At 31.3% G+C, this 18,598-nt stretch overlaps 3 protein-coding genes across 4 annotated transcripts in view; 1 reads left to right on the plus strand and 2 right to left on the minus strand.

Moving 5' to 3' along the window:
* Ubr3 (Ubr3 ubiquitin ligase) overlaps positions 1-634 on the plus strand; it is a 56,912-nt gene extending 56,278 nt beyond the window's left edge. Inside the window, exon 17 of the mRNA XM_964327.5 lies at positions 37-634. Coding sequence (XP_969420.2) covers positions 37-154 — 118 coding nt within the window. The 3' untranslated portion in view covers positions 155-634. The remainder of the gene's footprint in view (positions 1-36) is intronic.
* A 2,208-nt stretch (positions 635-2,842) lies between these two features.
* Positions 2,843-3,685, minus strand: LOC657819 (B9 domain-containing protein 1). Its single transcript, XM_964254.4, has 3 exons — positions 3,292-3,685; positions 3,036-3,245; positions 2,843-2,985 (listed from the first exon to the last, which is right to left on the minus strand). Exons 1-3 carry the CDS (start codon positions 3,527-3,529, stop codon positions 2,885-2,887), a joined length of 549 nt encoding a protein of 182 aa, XP_969347.1. The 5' UTR covers positions 3,530-3,685; the 3' UTR covers positions 2,843-2,884.
* A 394-nt stretch (positions 3,686-4,079) lies between these two features.
* tty (tweety) overlaps positions 4,080-18,598 on the minus strand; it is a 35,531-nt gene continuing 21,012 nt past the window's right edge. Inside the window, exons 5-7 of one of the 2 annotated variants that reach the window (XM_015982414.2) lie at positions 15,498-15,593; positions 11,554-11,742; positions 4,080-7,337 (exon numbers count right to left, since the gene is read on the minus strand). In XM_015982414.2, the coding sequence (XP_015837900.1) occupies positions 11,559-11,742; positions 15,498-15,593 (280 nt within the window). In that variant the 3' untranslated portion in view covers positions 4,080-7,337; positions 11,554-11,558. Of the gene's footprint in view, positions 7,338-11,553; positions 11,743-15,392; positions 15,594-18,598 lie in introns of both variants that reach the window. The other variant, XM_964110.5, reaches the window with a different exon arrangement.

The raw sequence follows: 18,598 nt of genomic DNA on the forward strand, positions 1-18,598 counted from the left end.
TTTTTGAGGGTTGTGTGGTAATTGTGGTAATTTCAGGCGCGGGAAACCGTTGTATTTGAGTAGGGAGAGGTACCAACTGTTGGAGCAGCAATGGCTAGCGCATCGGTTTGACCACATCGAAAAAACGTGGATCCAGCACGGAAATGCTCTTTAATTGTATATTTATGAATTGTGATAAAGATAAATGATGTCTTTTTTCGAATGTTATGTATATTTTCGTGGTGTTTACTTTTATTCTAGTCTATTGGTAGGTTGACTAACACAGGGCCTAATTCTTTTTACGTATTTTTTTTTTGTTAGATTTTAGAGTGTTTTTCTTGTTGGGAGAGTTCATCAAGATTAATTCAAAATTATTATGTACATATTAGAGTTACGATAGTATTGTTCACACGTAAAGTGATTTATTTTAGTGTGGAAGTACTGTAATGGCTTGTGATAATCACGTAGGTTTAAGTTATGATGTGGGTCAGTTCTAATACGTCCATATCAGTGTCTTCAAACACATGTGAATTTGTTCATACGCGCGCTAATTATTTATTTTGAGGTTATTACGATCAAGGAGCGCCACGAAATAACTAGCTCGTTCATTTCTTTGAAATATCTGTAAATGATAAATAAATAACCTTGTACATAATATGGAAAAGCACAGCTTTCTTGATCAGTGAAGAATGAAGGAAGGTGAGTAACATTCTTTTTTTCTGTTTTCCGGAGTACTTTGGGTTTATCAAGTGACCAAATAAATTTGTAATGAATTTGGGTAACAGTTTTCAGGTTGGTAAAACTTGGCAACTTGACTATCAAATTGTCAAAATGACGATAACTCACTTTTGCCAATATATTTTTTTGACACAATCTTTTATGGTCACCCTGTATATATTAGCTGTATAAACTATATAAACGCTAACGTCGCATTTTACCAAATTGGATAATACGTCAATTGAAAACTGAAAATAAAATTTTATTTGTTGTTCCAATAAAAATTTATTTTTTTTTAATACAATGACAGAACCCAGAACGAGAATAAGCACAAATTAGGTGTCCGGTGAATACTAATCTGAACTCTACTTGTACGGAATTTTTTCGGATCCTAAAAATGAGGATATCTTAAAAACAGCTTATTTTTCGAAGAAATAAATTTTGGCGAGTGATCTCTTAGTTCACAGATCAGGTTAAGATGCTTTTTGATTTTCTTTGGTTGAGAAAACAAAGAAAAGAAGACAAAACTGGCAGAAGCGATAAACGGTCTCAGAAAACAGTAAGAAGATAGTAAAAGAAGGAGATAGGAGGGATGACAAAAGTGGAATTAAAGAAAGATTAGTGACTGGAAGATAAGAATATTGAACAAGGAAAGAAGATAGAACACAAAGGTTAAAAATGATAGAAGAGAATATAGAAGATTTTGATAAAAAAAAAGAAATATTTCTATTTAATGTCAGATAGAGAATAACGCGTGAAATAGAAAATAAATATAGGGGAAATAAAGCATAAAAGCTAAACGGGAAAGGAGAAACAGAAAACAGCAAAAATGCAAGAAATAGACTATTTAAGATCGAACAGAAAATTGAGCAAGTCAGAGCAAAAAAAACAACAGAAAAGGAAGAAGAAAGAAGATAAGATTTAAAAAACTAAAATTATAGAAGACAATATAAAAGGCGGATAAAGAACGCGAAATATACTTGTGAATACCTATCAGATGTCGGGTAGAGAATATCGCATAGAACAGAAAATAGTAGATAAAAAATTAAAATAATATAAAAGAAGTAAAGAAGCTGAACTGAAAAGGAGGAACAGAAAAGAAAACAGAGAAAGGTAACAAATAGCATACTATTCAAGACACTAGGTAGAAAATTGAGCAAATCAGAGCAAAAAAACAGAGAAGGAAAAAGAAAGAAAATAGAGATTAAAAAAAGAAAAATGATAGAAGAGAATATACATAGAAGGTGGATAAAGAAAGAAATATACTTGCCAATGCCTATCGGATGTCGTAGAGAATAACGCATTAAACAGAAAATGAAGATAAAAACTATAAGATAATATAAAAGAGACAAAGGACAAAAAGTTAAATAAAAAGGAGGAACAGAAAACAGATAAGATAAGAATTAGCAGACTATTTAAGACAGAAAACAGAAAATTGAGCAAATCAGAGATAAAAAGTCGGTTAAAGAAGAAAGAAAATAGAAGTTAAGAAAAGAAAAATGATAGAGAATATACAAGGTGGATAAAGAAAGAAATATACTTACCAATGCTTATTGGATGTCGTAAAGAACAGAAAACAGAATATAGAAAATAAAGATAATATAAAAGAGAGAAAGGACAAGCTAAACTGAAAAAGAGGTACAGAAAACTGATATAATTAAAAAATAGCAGACTATACAAGACAGGAGGTAGAAAATTGATTAAATCAGTAAAAAAACAAAAGGAAGAAGGAAATAAAGGTTAAAAAAGACAAGTGAAAGAGAAAGGTAGATAAAGAATAGAAAAATATACATGCGACGTTGGATACAATAATAATGTTAATAAAAAAAATATTGAAGCATTCTTTTGTTGACTTAATGTCGTTTTAGTTTATTTGAATTGTAATTTTTTTTCTTTTGTTTTGCTGTTTATTAATATAAAAAATAAACTTAGTATCTCGGCCAACTTTTTGAAAAACATAATTATATTTTTGGTGTTCTATAGTTGGTCACCTTATGTAAGCATTACAATCGCATGACATAGGAATTCAAGTTCATGGATAACTCGATTATAAATTAATTTGATCGCTTGATGACAGAAAACCAATTGAAACCGAATATTTATATTAAATTAAATTATAAACCATTCCTTCATTAATCAAGTAAGCTGTGCGTAAAAAAATATTTATTGACCCAAATCGTTACAAAAATTAGTCTTTTCCTCTCCCGAAATCATATCCAAGACTCCTCACACCTTGCATTACGACATTCACCGAAATCCTCACTTCTCCATGACTCAACATCTGAATTACTGAAACCAAAACTAGAACTAGAAATCTTTGCGTGTTGTGACAAACATACAGTGATTTCCGGCAGTAGTTGCCAACATTTTCGGTTGCAACAACTCGGGCTGGTACCCGAAAAACGCCCCCATGTACCCCAACAACGAGCTGGCTTGGGGCTTCCCCAAAGCCACGTCCACCCGGTGCATCCCCGGCCTCAGCGGCATGTGCGCCCGCCCGTACCCCTCCAGCTGCACCCCCCGGTACACACTAACCACAATTTGGGGCCCTGCAACCACAATTGAACGCCTCAAAATGCAAAATTTCGAACTCACATCCGTAAAGATTCGTCGATTTGAAATTAATCTCAATCGGAAGGTTGAACACTACTAAAGCTCCGTTCACGACAACGTTGGAGGTTTGGGACACGCCGGCCTCGAGCCCCCCGATTATTTTCCAGTCCGGGCCTGTCACAAACTCGTACTTGCAGTGCCACGCGGAGCCCGAGGGGGCTAAAATGTCGACAGACTCAATCTGGCCCGTTAAAGACACCAGAAAGGTGCCGTCGGACATCGTGGGGGCTGTTTGTATTGTGGTTGCTATGGTAACTTATGTCATCTATATCATCAAAGAAAATGGAAAATTGGGTTTTGGCAAATGTTTTCTAACTCGAAGCAGTAAATAAATGCTAAATTTTGAAAATATTACTAGGACCAGGATAACAGGAACGCAAAGAGGTCTTTAGAAATTTCGAACCACAAAATTACAGAAACCTGTAAGGTTTGGAGCGCCATCAGGTGGAATTTTTGTAGTATAAAATTTGAATTACTTTTTGCGTTTCTGTGATCCTGGTACCAAGAGAAATTTCAAAATTTGCCAGAATTTTTAACTCGGAATGTTTGAAACACCTGACAACTCCAAATTTTAGCAAAATTTTATACCTCTTAAAGCCGGACACCTCTTCGTGTTCCTGTGATCCTAATACCACTCCTAATACTTTCCAAATTTTACCAAAAATAGTCAAAATTATCAAAAGTATCAGGGACGCAGGGAGGTATTTGAATGTAATAAGTAAGTTTTAAGCGCCATCTGGTGGGATTTTTAATGTAAAATAAAACACAAGTTCTGAAAATGGATATTTACTTACATAACTTCACTATAGATACAGTTCATAACGTAAAATAATTCTAGACAGTAAAAATAAATAATGCGGTACAATTTTTACATGTGGATGCGGTAATGTACAAAATAATGAAGCGTAACTTAGAAGAGAAGTCGAAAGAAGGCAAGGCCTGTGTCGATGTACGTGAAAAACCGTAACTTAAAAATAAGTTTTTTGATAAAGATACATTGACATTTATCGTAAAGTTACATGAAATATTAAATGAGACATGCATTCGAACTTCCAGTCTTATTCCAAGCATCAAATCATGAATCTTTGGCAGTTATTCCTTTATCAATACGATGAATATAATAATAATGTACAAAAAATTGAAACACGAACGAAGCGACGAGTGCCTCAAAGCCACCCATCACCTCACGTCCGGCTTGTAAAAACAGCTGTTTGATTATAAAAACTGTGTACAATCGAAGCTGTTTTGGTAAAAATTATTATCCCTAGAAAAATCTAAATTTAGACAGCTATTTTACCATTACATAAGTTTCACATTAATATGTAAAATATTTTTAATTACGTAAATTTGTTCTAACATTAAACTGACTTATTGTGACATTGTACTTAGCACCACCGAAATGGCAGTATCACTAAACCGACTATCCTGACACGGAACGCATGAGCAAATTTAGTGTGCTTTCAGAATAAGTTTTGTTCCCATTTGGTTGGTATCATGTGCGGGAAAATGTCACTGCAGCCACAATCGACGCACCCGCCTCAAAAACCACAACCACTGACAACAACTCAACACGCCCTCTAGCTGTGACTTCTATCATTAAAATATTTTATTTTGTCACGTTTTTTCAAAAATTATTTTAAGTAAATGTGTTTTTTAACCATGAAGAGTGGTTTGTTTTTCAGTTTGGAACACCCTGTGTCGTAAAAGTCAGGTTTGAAGTTATGTCAACAATTTTTAAATGTAAAAATAAAACAGGGAAAATGCAATTAAACACTATAGAGTTAAACAGGAAAAATAAGATTTAACTAGTGTTATTTTATTACGTCTGCTCTCTAGTGTAAATCGGACTTTAAACAAGTTTGCTGGTATTAATAACATTTAGGGAGTGGACTACGGAGAACTATAAGTTAGGAGACGAAACAATAAACAAAATCGTAGGATTTTCTGAACCTAAAAATAGTAGTTTTTAAATTAATTAAATTAAATTAATTTAAATCTAACCAAATCACTAAAGACTTGGAAAAGATGCACTCTTAACAAACCAAAATTTTCAGAAGAAACATGAAAAAAAAATTTTAAATACACTGCGAATACGCTTGAAGATACAAGAAAAATGTTAGAAAGAAATTTGTAGGGAATTAAATTTTCTTTAAATAAGTCTGCGAGACCAACGGTTTAGTCCCCAAAGACGCTCAAACGACGCATTCACTTCATTTTATCGGTGGTGAAGTAACGTAAAGTTAATTTATACCTAAACTGTAGAAGATAGAAATATGGCGTCGCGGACTTTTTCAAATAAAATTTAAATCTCTACAACTTTGCTCCTTACACTTTTTCTGTATCTTCAACCGTATTCCCAGCGTTTTGGTAAATAGGCGACGGTGCGTAAAAAATTATCGCTTAGAATTATCAACATGCGTTCCACCATATATTTGCGAACGCTGCGAATACGGTTCAAGTTACAAAAAAGTGTAAGGAACAAAGTTGTAGAGAATTAAATTTTCTACAAAAAAGTCCGCGACACCATATTTCCATCCTCAACGGTTTAGGTAGAAATTAACTTTCCAATACTTGACTACTGGCAAAATGAAGCAAATTCGTCACTTGAGCGTCTTTAAACGACTTTGGGGCCTAAATGGTTGAAGATAGGAATATGGCTTCGCGGACTTTTTTGTAGGAAATTTAATTCTCTACAACTTTCTTCCTAACATTTTTCTTGCAACTGTTACCGTATTCGCAGCGTTTTGAAAAATATGGGACAGAGTGTAAAGTGGTAAAATTTTCAAATTGTTTTAATAATAGTTTACGATAAAACTTGCATTACGTTTACGTCTTACTATAGAAAATTGAATGCTCTATCTGCCTGTATTTTTTTGTTTAGCTTGTGTTAAACAACCCTTGTCCTAAAACTTAAGACAGCAAAGAAATACGCTCTCTGGCGGACATTAACGGAACTATCTAAGATAGGAACGTTTTATTTGTACGTCGTTTCATATCCTAACCTTTAGATTTCCGTAGTCCGATAAAAAATAATAAACGTTTAGTGTGTCGGGTTTTTAAACTGTTTTTTTGTTAGTATTACCATAAATAGTAATTTTTTCGAATTAAACAATTAAGGTTGGTAGTTGGTATCACTTTTAACGGCAAAAATTCAGCTAAATTTAATCTAAATCTAACACAGCCTCTATACAAGACATTAAGTCCTTTTGACGACTAACGAATTCAATTATTCGAATGACTGCGTAACTTAACAGACTCACGTTCCAATTATTTATTATCATATTTCAAAGTAGATTTTTTAAATTCATAGAAATTTCCAACAGAACGAAGTGTTGACTTGTTATCAGTAATAAAAAAACATTGTTCATTTAAACCCACTATCAGGTGCGCCGTTGCTTGTGGCTAAAGTAACACCTTACCTTATGTGCCACTAAAATCGCAAATTTGGCACAAGAAAAGGGGCAACAATTATTTACATTGATTTTTACACAATCTTGTGCATTATTTACTGAAAAAATCTCAAAAAAAAACCGATAAAAACCATGTCTATTTCAAATAGTATCCACTGCCTGCATTTCCCAAAAAGAAACTAAAATTACAACTCGGTAACGGCGTACAACTGGCGCTCGCTTTCGCTGTTCGCATACACGGCTTCGCCGTGCGCTTGGTCCTGGATTTTAGCGGACCTGAACTGCGAGTGGTTTGGTTGCGCACTGGAGCCCCTTTGCAGCGACCGGAACTGCGCCCCTGGCTGGAAGGTGGAAGTGCCGTCCTGCCATGCGCCCCTCTGTAACGACCGGAAGTTGGCCGGATTCAGCGGCGTTTCGACGTTTTGCGAAATGGTGGAGGGCACTTTCGGCACCGGGGGCTGTTTGCGCGCCTTCTCGTCGGGCGTCTGCGGCAGAGGGCGGCGCCCCAACGAGCTGAATTTCTGGATGTTGGCCGTGCGCGGCTGGTCGGGGGGCTGCTGTTGACGCTGTTGCTCGAACTTAAAACCGATAAAGTTTGGGAATTCCTTGCAGGCAGCCCTGCAGCAAACGAAAGAATGATACAATTTTTTTGTATTTTTAATGTGCATGTACAGGGTGTTGCATTTTGGATGTCCGAATAAGGGATCTCCGAAACTAAGAGGTTTAGAGAAAAACTAGTGACACATTTTCGGGTCCGTTTTTTGAGAAAATAATTTTATTCAAAACCACATCCCGCTATCGTTTTTTGTTTTCGACTTATAAACAAAAGTTGACATTTTAGCGAAATCTTAAACAATTCATATCTTCCTTATTATAAAAGATACACATTTGAAACACAGACATTATAAAGGCACTTTTTTACAAAGAATTCAGTAATGTTATCAGCGATTTTTTCTAATCATTCGTTTAGCTGTAATATGTTAATAACATAAAGTTGTATTTTTTTAAATAGGAATCATAGTTGGCTATGACATTTTTGAGAAGTTTTTTTTTCTGATTTCATATGTCTAATTGTGTAATACATTATTATTATAATTATAAAAAAACAAAACATTACGCTTTTTTATAGTAGGCCATGAAAAAATTTTGAATTTTTAATTCAAACTATGAAAAATGTATTATTCAACAAGTATTTATAATTTACTAATTTTTTAAACACTAATTAATTCAAAAACATCATAATAAATAATTATTAAATCGAATTTTTGCGATTAATAAAAATTATTTGTTTTTAGATTCAAAATAGTAAGCTTACATTGTCATGATATTTTCTAATTAAACATGAAATGTTGGCAAAAAAGCAATTTATTAATTGTATGATTGCTTGTAAATAAAATTTTATTTCACAAAAAAATATCAATCCAAACACCAAAATCAAATCCCATCTGCGCTAAAAAAATACTTAACATTATCAACGTCACCTCCATTGCACTTTACTAAATCATTAAAAAATGTCATCAAATAGTTAGTGACGCATCGTTTTTAATTTTCTGCACATTTTTTATGTAATTAAAATTGTATATTTGTTCAATTGAAAATAAATTTAACATAATAACCGTTCACAAATTTTCTAGATTATTCACACCTTTTATGTGAAATAATTTTTCCATGGACAACTACTTTAAAATATTTTAAATATATTTTTTATCAAAATTTTAGGCAAAGAATTTTGAATTTTTTTAATTTAATTTACGCAATGGTAGGAAAATTATCCACGAATTTTTGTTTATTTTGTATTTTCCTATCTCATTATTTAATATTTAAAACAAATACACGTGTTTGGCGAAAAATTGAGTTCAGTAGTTCAAATATAGAAACTAAATAAAGATCGAGCGCTTCCCTACAAAGATACATTGGTTTGTCGGTGCACTTTGTCTTGGGTTTTCTCCAAATTAATGTACGCTAAAAATTTCAGTGTTTATTGTTATTTATGGTTATGGTGTACATAAGTGTGGAGAATAATAACGTAAAACAATTTCTCGAAAAAAATAAAAATAAAATAAGAATAAAACGGCAAATTACAAAAAATCTAGATTTTTTATTCCAAAGTAAAACTATTTTTTGAGAAATAGTTTTTCAATATTTATTATCCTTCTCTATCATAATAAATAACAATAAACATTGAAACTTTTAGTTTGCTTTGAAGAAAACGCTATTTAAAGAGTTAAATTTAAATGTAGCAAAAGGTTTTACTATAGTTTTACCTTTTTCTTTCTAATAAATTATAAATTACGCTATCTTTTACTGTTACAAGTAAAAGCATTTAGTTAACTCTATAACGTTTCGAATTAGATTAATTTAATGTGGAGGCAAAAAGTGCTTACTTAGTTAACACTGATATTTGCAAATTTTAACAAGAAAGTAACGAAAAGGCAAAATAATCATATAAGACAAGAAGCAATTAAGTGAAGGTAACTGATTGCAAAGGAACACAAAGTGTGATATATACGTCTTTAGGCGTTCGATAATAACGCGTTCAACAAACAGAGTTTATCTAGATTCTAGAATCTATAAAAGTTTAAATTTTTATGAATCTTCAACATGAAAATAACCTAATTTTTTAAAGAAATTTTTAGGGTCAAAGACAATAAACAAACACAATTTGTGACCCACGGAGACGATGAGCTGCTGCTAATTATTATTTATTTAAATTTAAAATTCCGCCATTACAAAACTTTTTTGGCGAATCCCCAGGATTTCGCGAATCACCTGTTGGGAAGCACTGTACTTTTACCCAACTAGAAATATTTATTTTTTGGGTGTCTGTATATTTGTTTCTCTGTTGATTCATTTCTACCTATTATTGTGCTATTATGTATTCAGTTTTTGTGAAGATGCTTAACTAAACATTATCAAATAAGCTATAAAATATCGTTAATCTAGAGTCGAAACACAAAGATATTTAAAGCGAAATAATACGAGTAAATACAATTTTGTCTTATTACACTTAATCAAATAACTGAAAAAATAGTACCTATATTATTACATTTTCCTTACACAGTGGCTTTATTTTAGAATAACAAAGTTACGAATACTTTAAGATTTCGCCAATTGTTTTGTCCGAAATCATTTACTCAAGAAATAAATGTCAGCGTAAATTTTTCAAGTAGATACCTCAAAAAAAAAAAAAACGTTAACTGATGAAGTCGTAAGAAAAATCAATGAATCAGACAAACCCCTTTGTTTACCACCTTACAAGTATTTATTTCAGAGATTATTTTTTGTTGGTGACGAATTATCCATATTTTTACACAACCATTGTTGCGCCGTTTAATTTCATCAGTTTGTTAATTGCAGTTGTCGCGAACGGACACCTCATGAATAAAATCAGAATTTTGCAGTTTACAAATTTTATATTCGTTGACTAGTTTGCGGTTAGTGTGTGCTACTAATAGATTTCCAGAGAGAAAAAGAATAAACAATCCGGATTAAAGGGTTAGTTTGCAGTACTTTCTGTTTAGAAAAATTACATTAATATGTAATATTTACAACTTATTTGGTGGCAAGTTGTTGTAATTTATTTATTTTTTATTTCAGTAGGTTCGTTTAAGAACATGATGTGATGGGACTTGCTACAAAAAATGCCATAAAGGTTAGTGCATTTAATTTTTTTTTCTGTTATTGCCAAGGTGTTGAAATATTTTCACCTAAGGCGTTAATTCTTTTTGGACTTTGTATTAATTTATTTGTTCTAATGTTGTTGTATTTTATATCTAATTTAAATCATTGTTTACCTCATCCTTATTCGGAAATAAAATTACCGTTGGAGGCGCCACTGAGCTAGGTCGAAAACAGTAACCATAAATGGCGGGAAAATGTTTATACGGATATTTTGAGCGTTGTACGAATTTTGGGGCTTCACAATTATTACATTGCCTATGCGGAGTGATTATTGCATCTTTGATGCAAGAAACTTATGTTGACAAATGAGAGATGACGAGGAAAACACGAATAACGAATGACTGTTTGGTTCACTTTCTTTATTGGAAAATTATTACAAAGACATTGAAAGCCTACCTTTTGGCATAATTTACGTTTAAGTGTATTAGCAGTTGTTAATCTTTATTGTAGTTTTGTAGATTTACCGCAGCATTTCATGATTTTTTCAGTGGAAAATTTTAACCTAAAATTCATAACACTTCACTAATTTATTGGTTTCTTGAGCTAAACTTTGTGTTCGCTGTGATCCATTACTTATAATCTTTAATTAGACAACTGTTTGATAACACTTTGTAATCAAAATTTAAATATTTTTCACTTTTTATCCACTTTCAAGTTCCAACAATAAACACTTTATACCACGAAAAACTACAGAACCAAAGTCAACGCTAGTATTTACCACCACGTACTTTTAAAGTAATTCTTTCTATTGTAAATAATTAACACTATACACGCAAAATTGTTGAACAATTCATTAAATGTCAGTTAAATGTGGCATTACGAAAATTTCTTTACTGTTTTCGACATAGTTCAAAAGTCATCACCAGAGGGCGTCTAGTTAATTTTATTTCCGAATTCTTGCAAGATTGCTCTAAACCTAAGTATTGCTGGTTGCATTTTACAGGCGTAAAATTTTGTTTAAAGACCTTTCGTTAAAATGTAACGTAATATTTGTAATTCGACTCCTTTCCCTGGTGAGCAGAATTTAAAAATCTGTGTAGATACCTCAATTTCTGAGGTAGCAAACATTTCATTAAAATTAACCACGTAATTAATATGACAATGATGAATCGGCTATTAAATTAAAGGTGCATATGAAGGGGTTAGACCTCACCTGTCTCAGTAAAAATCAGAGCTTTCGAGTGTTTTGCACTGTTTGCTCAAAGTCGCGTACTTTCCATTATTAGGTCCTGAGAGAGCGGGTTCATGGTGGTGTGATGGGAGCCGGCCGAGGGTGTGACCTCGGAGATGAGACATATGGGCTCCTCGGTGGTGCTCCGGTGGACGCATGTCACACCCATCTCTGTAAACAAAAGCCGTTGCATTGCACGCATTTGGGTTAACAACACTCGTTAAAGTACTCTTCTAGCTCTAAACACCGATAAGCTATAGAGTGATTTGCATGCACTTTTTTCTATTTTTAAGACAGTGCCTACGACAAATTCGGAAAAATCTTAAGTTTTAAATAAAATTTCATCAGTATTCGAAGGTAATAAAGTAGTGGATTGGAAATCGACCAAAATCTCCAAAAATGTGTCAGATAATGTGTTCCTAACATTAAAAAAATACGCCACGCTGTATATTTTAAGTTGTTTTAAGTAAGTTAAGTTAATCTAATGCTACTAAATAAAGTAAAAATTATAAATTTATTGATTAAGATTTCCTAAGATTTCAGCAGCCATTTCGTATAATAATTTTTAATAATAACAGCACGATTTGTAAAATTTCGTATCTCTGGCAAGAAACAAAGTGAACTATCTAGGTTAAAAAGTTATTTTACGCTAGTTTTTTTAATTAAGTTATAACTTTATATTTTACTTTCATTTTTAACTAATGTAATGATACAGGAAACTTGCTAAGAACAGTAGAAAAATCACAACATTTTTTTCAGCTTACATCTAAGTGAAATGCGTCAATATGTAGTTTTTGGGTGCAACGAAAGTTGAAAGACGAATGTGTTAGAAGTTGACTTTCGTTACAAGTTACTCCATAACTTCAACTACAAAGCGAATATCAATCAGGATTACCTATCCTTAGCTTGAGAAATCATGGCAATATAAATTCCTGTGAATCAAACAAGCTCTTTTTTCTCAAAGTCGACAATGAAACTCTATTGAATTGAGGATACGAAATTAAATTCTCTATTACTCAGAATCTCAAATTTTAAATATAAAAATAATTGGAACAATTTGAAAAATATTTAACATTTGATTTTTGGAGTTTGGTGTGAATTTGAAATATGTAACATTAAAACATTTAGTTAAAGCGTACTTAAAATTCTACAGTTTGTGCTAGCAAGTTGTGTTCTTGTGTAACCAAATAACGAAAAGTAAAAAGTTTTTGGTGGGCAGTAAAACGCTACTTAAAACCCTTTATACAGTAACAGTTATATTTACAAAAATTCTTGAAATGAAGAAACAAGCTCTTATTTGACCTAAATGGTGATTTTTCGGTCCAGTTTAGCAACATTGCACACGAAAATAAATTCTTCATTAAAAATTTACTGAAGCCCTTATTTTTGGACGCAATAATTGCGTTTCTGGTTAAAAATACACCAAACACCTAAAAAAAGACAATAACATCTATCATTTTGATCTAATTTATTTTTTTAAAGGAAGACTGCATAAAAACGTACTTAAATGTTTAAAATTTAGGGCTTTTTTGGCAAAATATCTTAAAATAATTACGTTTTGGCCAAAAAAACCTGCTAAAAGACTAGAAACTACAAGGTGAGTCAATAGTGAATTCTGATTTATTTTTAAATATGCAACCAATAATACTAATTCCAGCTGACTAGATCGGTAATCCTTAAAAAATTCAAAATTAATCCACAATTGCATTGTTATGAGTATTCTCAAGTCTGTCTTGATTTTGGCTAAAATTTCATTATAGATTATTATTAAAAAAAAAGTGTAGATTCAACTAATTATGTTTTTTAAAATTAAACAAAGTATTAAATAGTGGGAAGTGAAATTAGTATTTTTGGTTGTATTATAAATAAATAACCCACAATTGACTCACCCTGTATTAAAGATTATATCCCTTGTAAGGATTTACTAATTTTAAACTCTTTTTTAATAAAACCACTATTAATAAAACGTGGGGAGACGCTGGAAAAAGGTATTTCTTACATATCTTCTTGATTTTTAGGTCATAGTAACAAAATACCGCGAAAAAACTAAGTTTATATCTCAAAAACATATTCAGACTTTTGAAAACACCAAAATTATTATCATTTTCAACCTAATTTAACGATTTTTGGGCTCATTTTGACGTTTTTTTTTTTAATAATTGCTCTTCCAGTTGAATTACATCTATATTTTTTTAACGAAAAGTAACTGCAGCTTATTTTTAGCAAAATTTCGTGAAATAATTCTGTTTTTGAACTAACGAACGTACTAAAAGACTAGTAGCAAGCAAAGATTATGTCCTTTTTGCCTGATTTAGCATTTTTTTATCTTTTTAAAAAAATATCTACCTTCGAAAACGTGTTTAAGACCTACCTTGATGATTATTCGGTTAGAATAATCAAAACACCGCGAAAAAACTGAGTTCATATATCAAGAACACATTTGGACTCTTGAAAACGACAAAATTATTACCATTTTCAACCTAATTTGACGATTTTTGGGCTCATTTTGACGTTCTTTTTTTAAATAATTGCCCTTCCAGTTGAATTACATCTTAATTTTTTTAACGAAAAGTAACTTTGCAGCTTAGTTTTGGCAAAATTTAGTGAAATAATTCTGTTTTTGGACTAACAGACTAGTAACAAGCAAAGATTATGTTCTTTTTACCTGCTTCAGCATTTTTTTTACCCTTTTAATAAAATATCTACCCTCTAAAACGTTTTTAAGACCTACCTTGATAATTATTCGGTTAGAATAATCAAAATACCGCAAAAAAAACTGAGTTTATATCTCAAGAACATATTTGGACTCTTGAAAACGACAAAATTATTACCATTTTCAACCTAATTTGACTATTTTAGGCTCATTTTGGAAAATTTTTCTCAAAATAGTTACATTTCCACTTGAAAATTCTGCTAAGACACTGGGAACGGGTTAAATTAATATAATAATTGACCTAACTTTATGCTTTGTTGCCCAAAAACAGCAAAACCTCCCGAAAAAACTGAGTCTAAACTGCTAAAAAACTACAAAAAAGGATAAAAATTAATTTTCATTTTCGACATCACTTATGATTTTTTAACTTATTCTGAACAAAATTTCGCAAACTACTTACGCGTCTAATACACTCCGAAATGCAAAAAAAAACAAAAAATGTTTCAATCACTCACGTAAAAACTAATACCATTTTTGATGTTTTTGACCGATTTTAGTAATTTAAAACTGAGGCACAAAAAATGTAGCATAGAACTGGTTTAGAACTAGTATAAAAAATGAAATTTGGTAAGTTTCCAAACATGAAACAAAAAAAAACAAACGTTCTGAATTCAATTCAACCAAATAAAAAACTGAAACAATATGAAAAATTAGCAAAAATGTTATTTTTCGAGTAAGATTTTTTAATCTTAATTTTTAATGGGCTCGACACCGTTCGTTTTGCGAAGGCACTGTCTTTTTAAACGTTTCCTAAATATACTGGGCATTTTTCACAAATAATACTGATCAAAGTAGCATACGACCGTGAAATTAATTTGGCAACATTGAATTCCAAATTCATTTCATGTTGGTATTGACTTTGGACAAATAATTCAGTATTGCCAACTTAATTTTAGATGAAAATAGCCCATTGAATGTATAGATGGCAATTGTTTGCGTCTACCGGTGCCACTACAGCAATCAATAAATCACTAGTATTAGTGCCAACTTGGCAGCTCAATCTACTGCATACTTCCGCATTGTTTTTCTTTTGTTTAGTCTAGTTTTTCCGGTAGACAAATAAAAATCTGAATGAATTAAGTAATAAAAAAATGAAAAATGCGTGTACAGTAACGAATCGGCTTCATGCGGGAAAGGAGCTGAGGCATGCGTCCGATTATGCATCAAGGCGGACGTGTAGCTAGGTGGAGGAGTATCAGGGGGATAAGACGACCCTTGGCTCCGTTGGAGAGTCCGAGCGGCGATCGCTTGACTGGCTTGAGGTGGAGGTAAGTACGGGTCGTTCTCGTTCACTTGATGGTAGTCTTTCCTGAAATTTAATATTATTTATCTTTGATCTGGTCGTTGTAATTTACTTTGTGTATATGTATTCGGTTTGGCATCGCGTGCGGACACAACAGAGACGCATAAGTTACAAATTATGTCATGTATCGTTGGGGTTCCCCACAAATCGATACGATCATTTTTCTAGTTTTATTAGAGTTTTGCCAGTTGTTTTCATAACATACTACAATACAAATCTGTACTTAAAAATTTAGTGCGATTCGAACGTCTCGGCTCCAAATCGTTTTTAAAAAAGTCAATGAGAAAATAATGTTAAAAATTTGCGCCTCGAAACTCTATGTGGTAATGTGGTAAAAACACAAGAAAAATATAAGAAATAAAGTTGAAGAGAATTAAATTTAACTACCACAAAAATGAGGGCACTTCAAGTATCTCGGGTTCAAATTGTTTTAAATTACACAATTTAATTTCAACAAATTCACTAACTGCGTGGAAAAAGAGGCAAAATCCAGCATATTTTTGTAAATACAGTTAAATATAAATGTAAAATGTAAGAAAGAAGTTACTTTTTTGTATCATCAAATATACAGGGTGATGAGCATGTGTAGATTACGGGAAAAATCTTTCTATTTTAAAAAATCTGGAGCCACAAACATAAATTTCATTATTTTTTTATGTTTCACACTAAATAATCGTTCCCTAACACCATGATGAATAATTATTTTTGAATTAACTATGAGACTTTAGCAGTGTTTTGAATATAAAAAATTTATAAATGTGCCAACACTTTATTATTTCCTAGGAAACCGTTTAAAAAATAATTATTTTTATTGTTGATCAATTGTGTTCTCGACTATTAGACAACGTTGCCACATATCATTTATTTAAAATGGGTTATTTATCAATAATTTTAATATTAATTTTTTTACTATTTTTACCTTTATATATTCGAAAAATATAAAGCAAATTAGTAAACGTAAATTAAGCGCATAATAATTAAAGCATTTAATTGAAGCGCATTTAAAACTTTAATACTGAGATATCAAGATCTGTAGAATACTCTGTAGATAATTATCATCTACGTACAAAAACGCTCGAATTGAAAAAATCATGTATTATTTTTAGTAGCAACATTTCATTAATTAAAAAAAAAAAAGCTCAAAAACGTAATTCAAAGAAGATACACATAACATTATTTTTAACCTTAGGTTAGAAATGATGATCTTTTGGTTTATTTTTGGACGAAAGACAATCACATAATATTATCATTTTTAACTAAATCCAACGTTTTGTGTAATCAGCCGAAATTTTCGGCCTAATTGACGATTTTTAGGCTAACTTTTGAAATCATTGCGTTTCTAGCTGAAAAATCGTACTAAAACATTAGAAAAAGTCAAAAATTATGTCCTTATTTAACTGATTTGATGATTTTTTCACCCTTTCTGTTAAATTAAATCTCGCGGAAAAACAAAGTTTTTGAGTAATACACGTGCTTAAACGCTAAAAGGTCTTTATTGACCCTATAATAGCTCTCAAAAAGAGTAAAAATTAAGAATTTTCGGCCCAATTTAAGGATTATTAAGCAAATTTCGTGGAAAATGATAGGGTTTCTAGCTGAAAAAATGTACTAAAACCCTAGAAAAAGCCAAAAATTATGCCCTTGTTTAAATAATTTAATGATTTTTTGTTTTGTTTGGTAAAATCTCTCGGAAAAACAGAATTTCTAAATGAAAAACGTGCTTAAACGCTCAAAGATCTTTTCTGATCTTCAATGTTAAAAAATAGCAAATATGAACAATTCAATGATTTTTGGCTAATTTTTGACAAAATTTCGTAGGAATAATTATTGGGTTTACTATAAAAAAAACAAACAAAAAATATGACCTTTTTTACGGTATTTGATGATTTTCTGACACTGTTCGTTAAAATCTCGTGGGAAAACAAAGTATTTAGGTCAGAAACGTACTTAAACATTCAAGTCTTTCTACAAAAATGTAGGATTTTCGAACTAATTTAAAGATTTTTATGCAAAATTTTGACATTTCGTGAAATAATTGTGTTTTTAGCTGTAAAAAACATACTAGAACATTAGAAAAAGGCAAATATTATCTATTTTTTTGCTTGAATTAATGATTTTCTGAGCCTGTTTGTTAAAATCTCGCAGAAAAACACAGTTTTTAGATCGAAAACGTGCTTAAACGTTCGTGAGGCTTATTTGGCTTATTTTAATAATAAGATATCGCAAAAAGCTCAGTTTTTAAAATCTAAATGAACGATCTTTCGACTTATTGTTGTGCATATTTCTAGATGAAATGTGTTTCTAAATTAAACAATATAATATTTGGCTCATTTTTATAAATGCCAAAAAAAATCTATTTTCGACATATTTCGGTTTGTTTTAAACAAAATCTAACAAGATAATTACCCGTTTGGTTGTAAAATGAACTGAAGTGCTCAAAAATGACCAAAAATATAGACGATGTAACGAAAAAAAAATAAAAAATTAAGCGATTTAACTTAAAACTTACCTCTACACGAACTCAATGATTATTTCCTAATAACTTCATAAACCACATGTTTGGGTTTTATTTTTTTTTGTTATTCTAAAGTAAGTTCTCATAAACAACTTTACATATTAATTTCAAGCCATATTTTTGTAGAAGTAGTTCCATATCTGGTGGCAAAATGCACCAACTTGGTAAAGATAATAAATTACATGAGCGTGCATTTTTTTCTCTAAAATTTACTTAGTTGTCATTTTAACAGATACGCAGAATATTACTATTATTAATAATTTGTTCATTATTTATCATCTTACGTATCTTATTATAATTTTAAAAAAATTAATTAATAACAGTGGGTTTGAAAAACATTTTATTACGACGCCTATTTGCATTTTTTTATTTAATAGTAAACACATGTTTAACGCCAAAATTATGTCATTTTTGACAATGTCAGATCACCACCAGATCTGGAATAAGCTCTACACGCTCTCTTTTTTTTTCTAAAAGTCCATTATTTTTAAACTAT

Source organism: Tribolium castaneum, chromosome 6 (genome assembly GCF_031307605.1).
Source record: "Tribolium castaneum strain GA2 chromosome 6, icTriCast1.1, whole genome shotgun sequence".
Lineage (NCBI taxonomy): Eukaryota > Metazoa > Arthropoda > Insecta > Coleoptera > Tenebrionidae > Tribolium > Tribolium castaneum.

What these genes read in the sequence shown, in the direction of transcription:
- LOC657819 (XM_964254.4), bottom strand. Translation starts at nt 3,529, where the DNA reads ATGTCCGACGGCACCTTTCTGGTGTCTTTAACGGGCCAGATTGAGTCT. An exon ending in ATCGACGAATCTTTACGGAT is followed by an intron (nt 3,246 to 3,291) that starts GTGAGTTCGAAA and finishes TTGTGGTTGCAG; the next exon opens with GGCCCCAAATTGTGGTTAGT. An exon ending in AACTACTGCCGGAAATCACT is followed by an intron (nt 2,986 to 3,035) that starts GTATGTTTGTCA and finishes TTTTGGTTTCAG; the next exon opens with TAATTCAGATGTTGAGTCAT.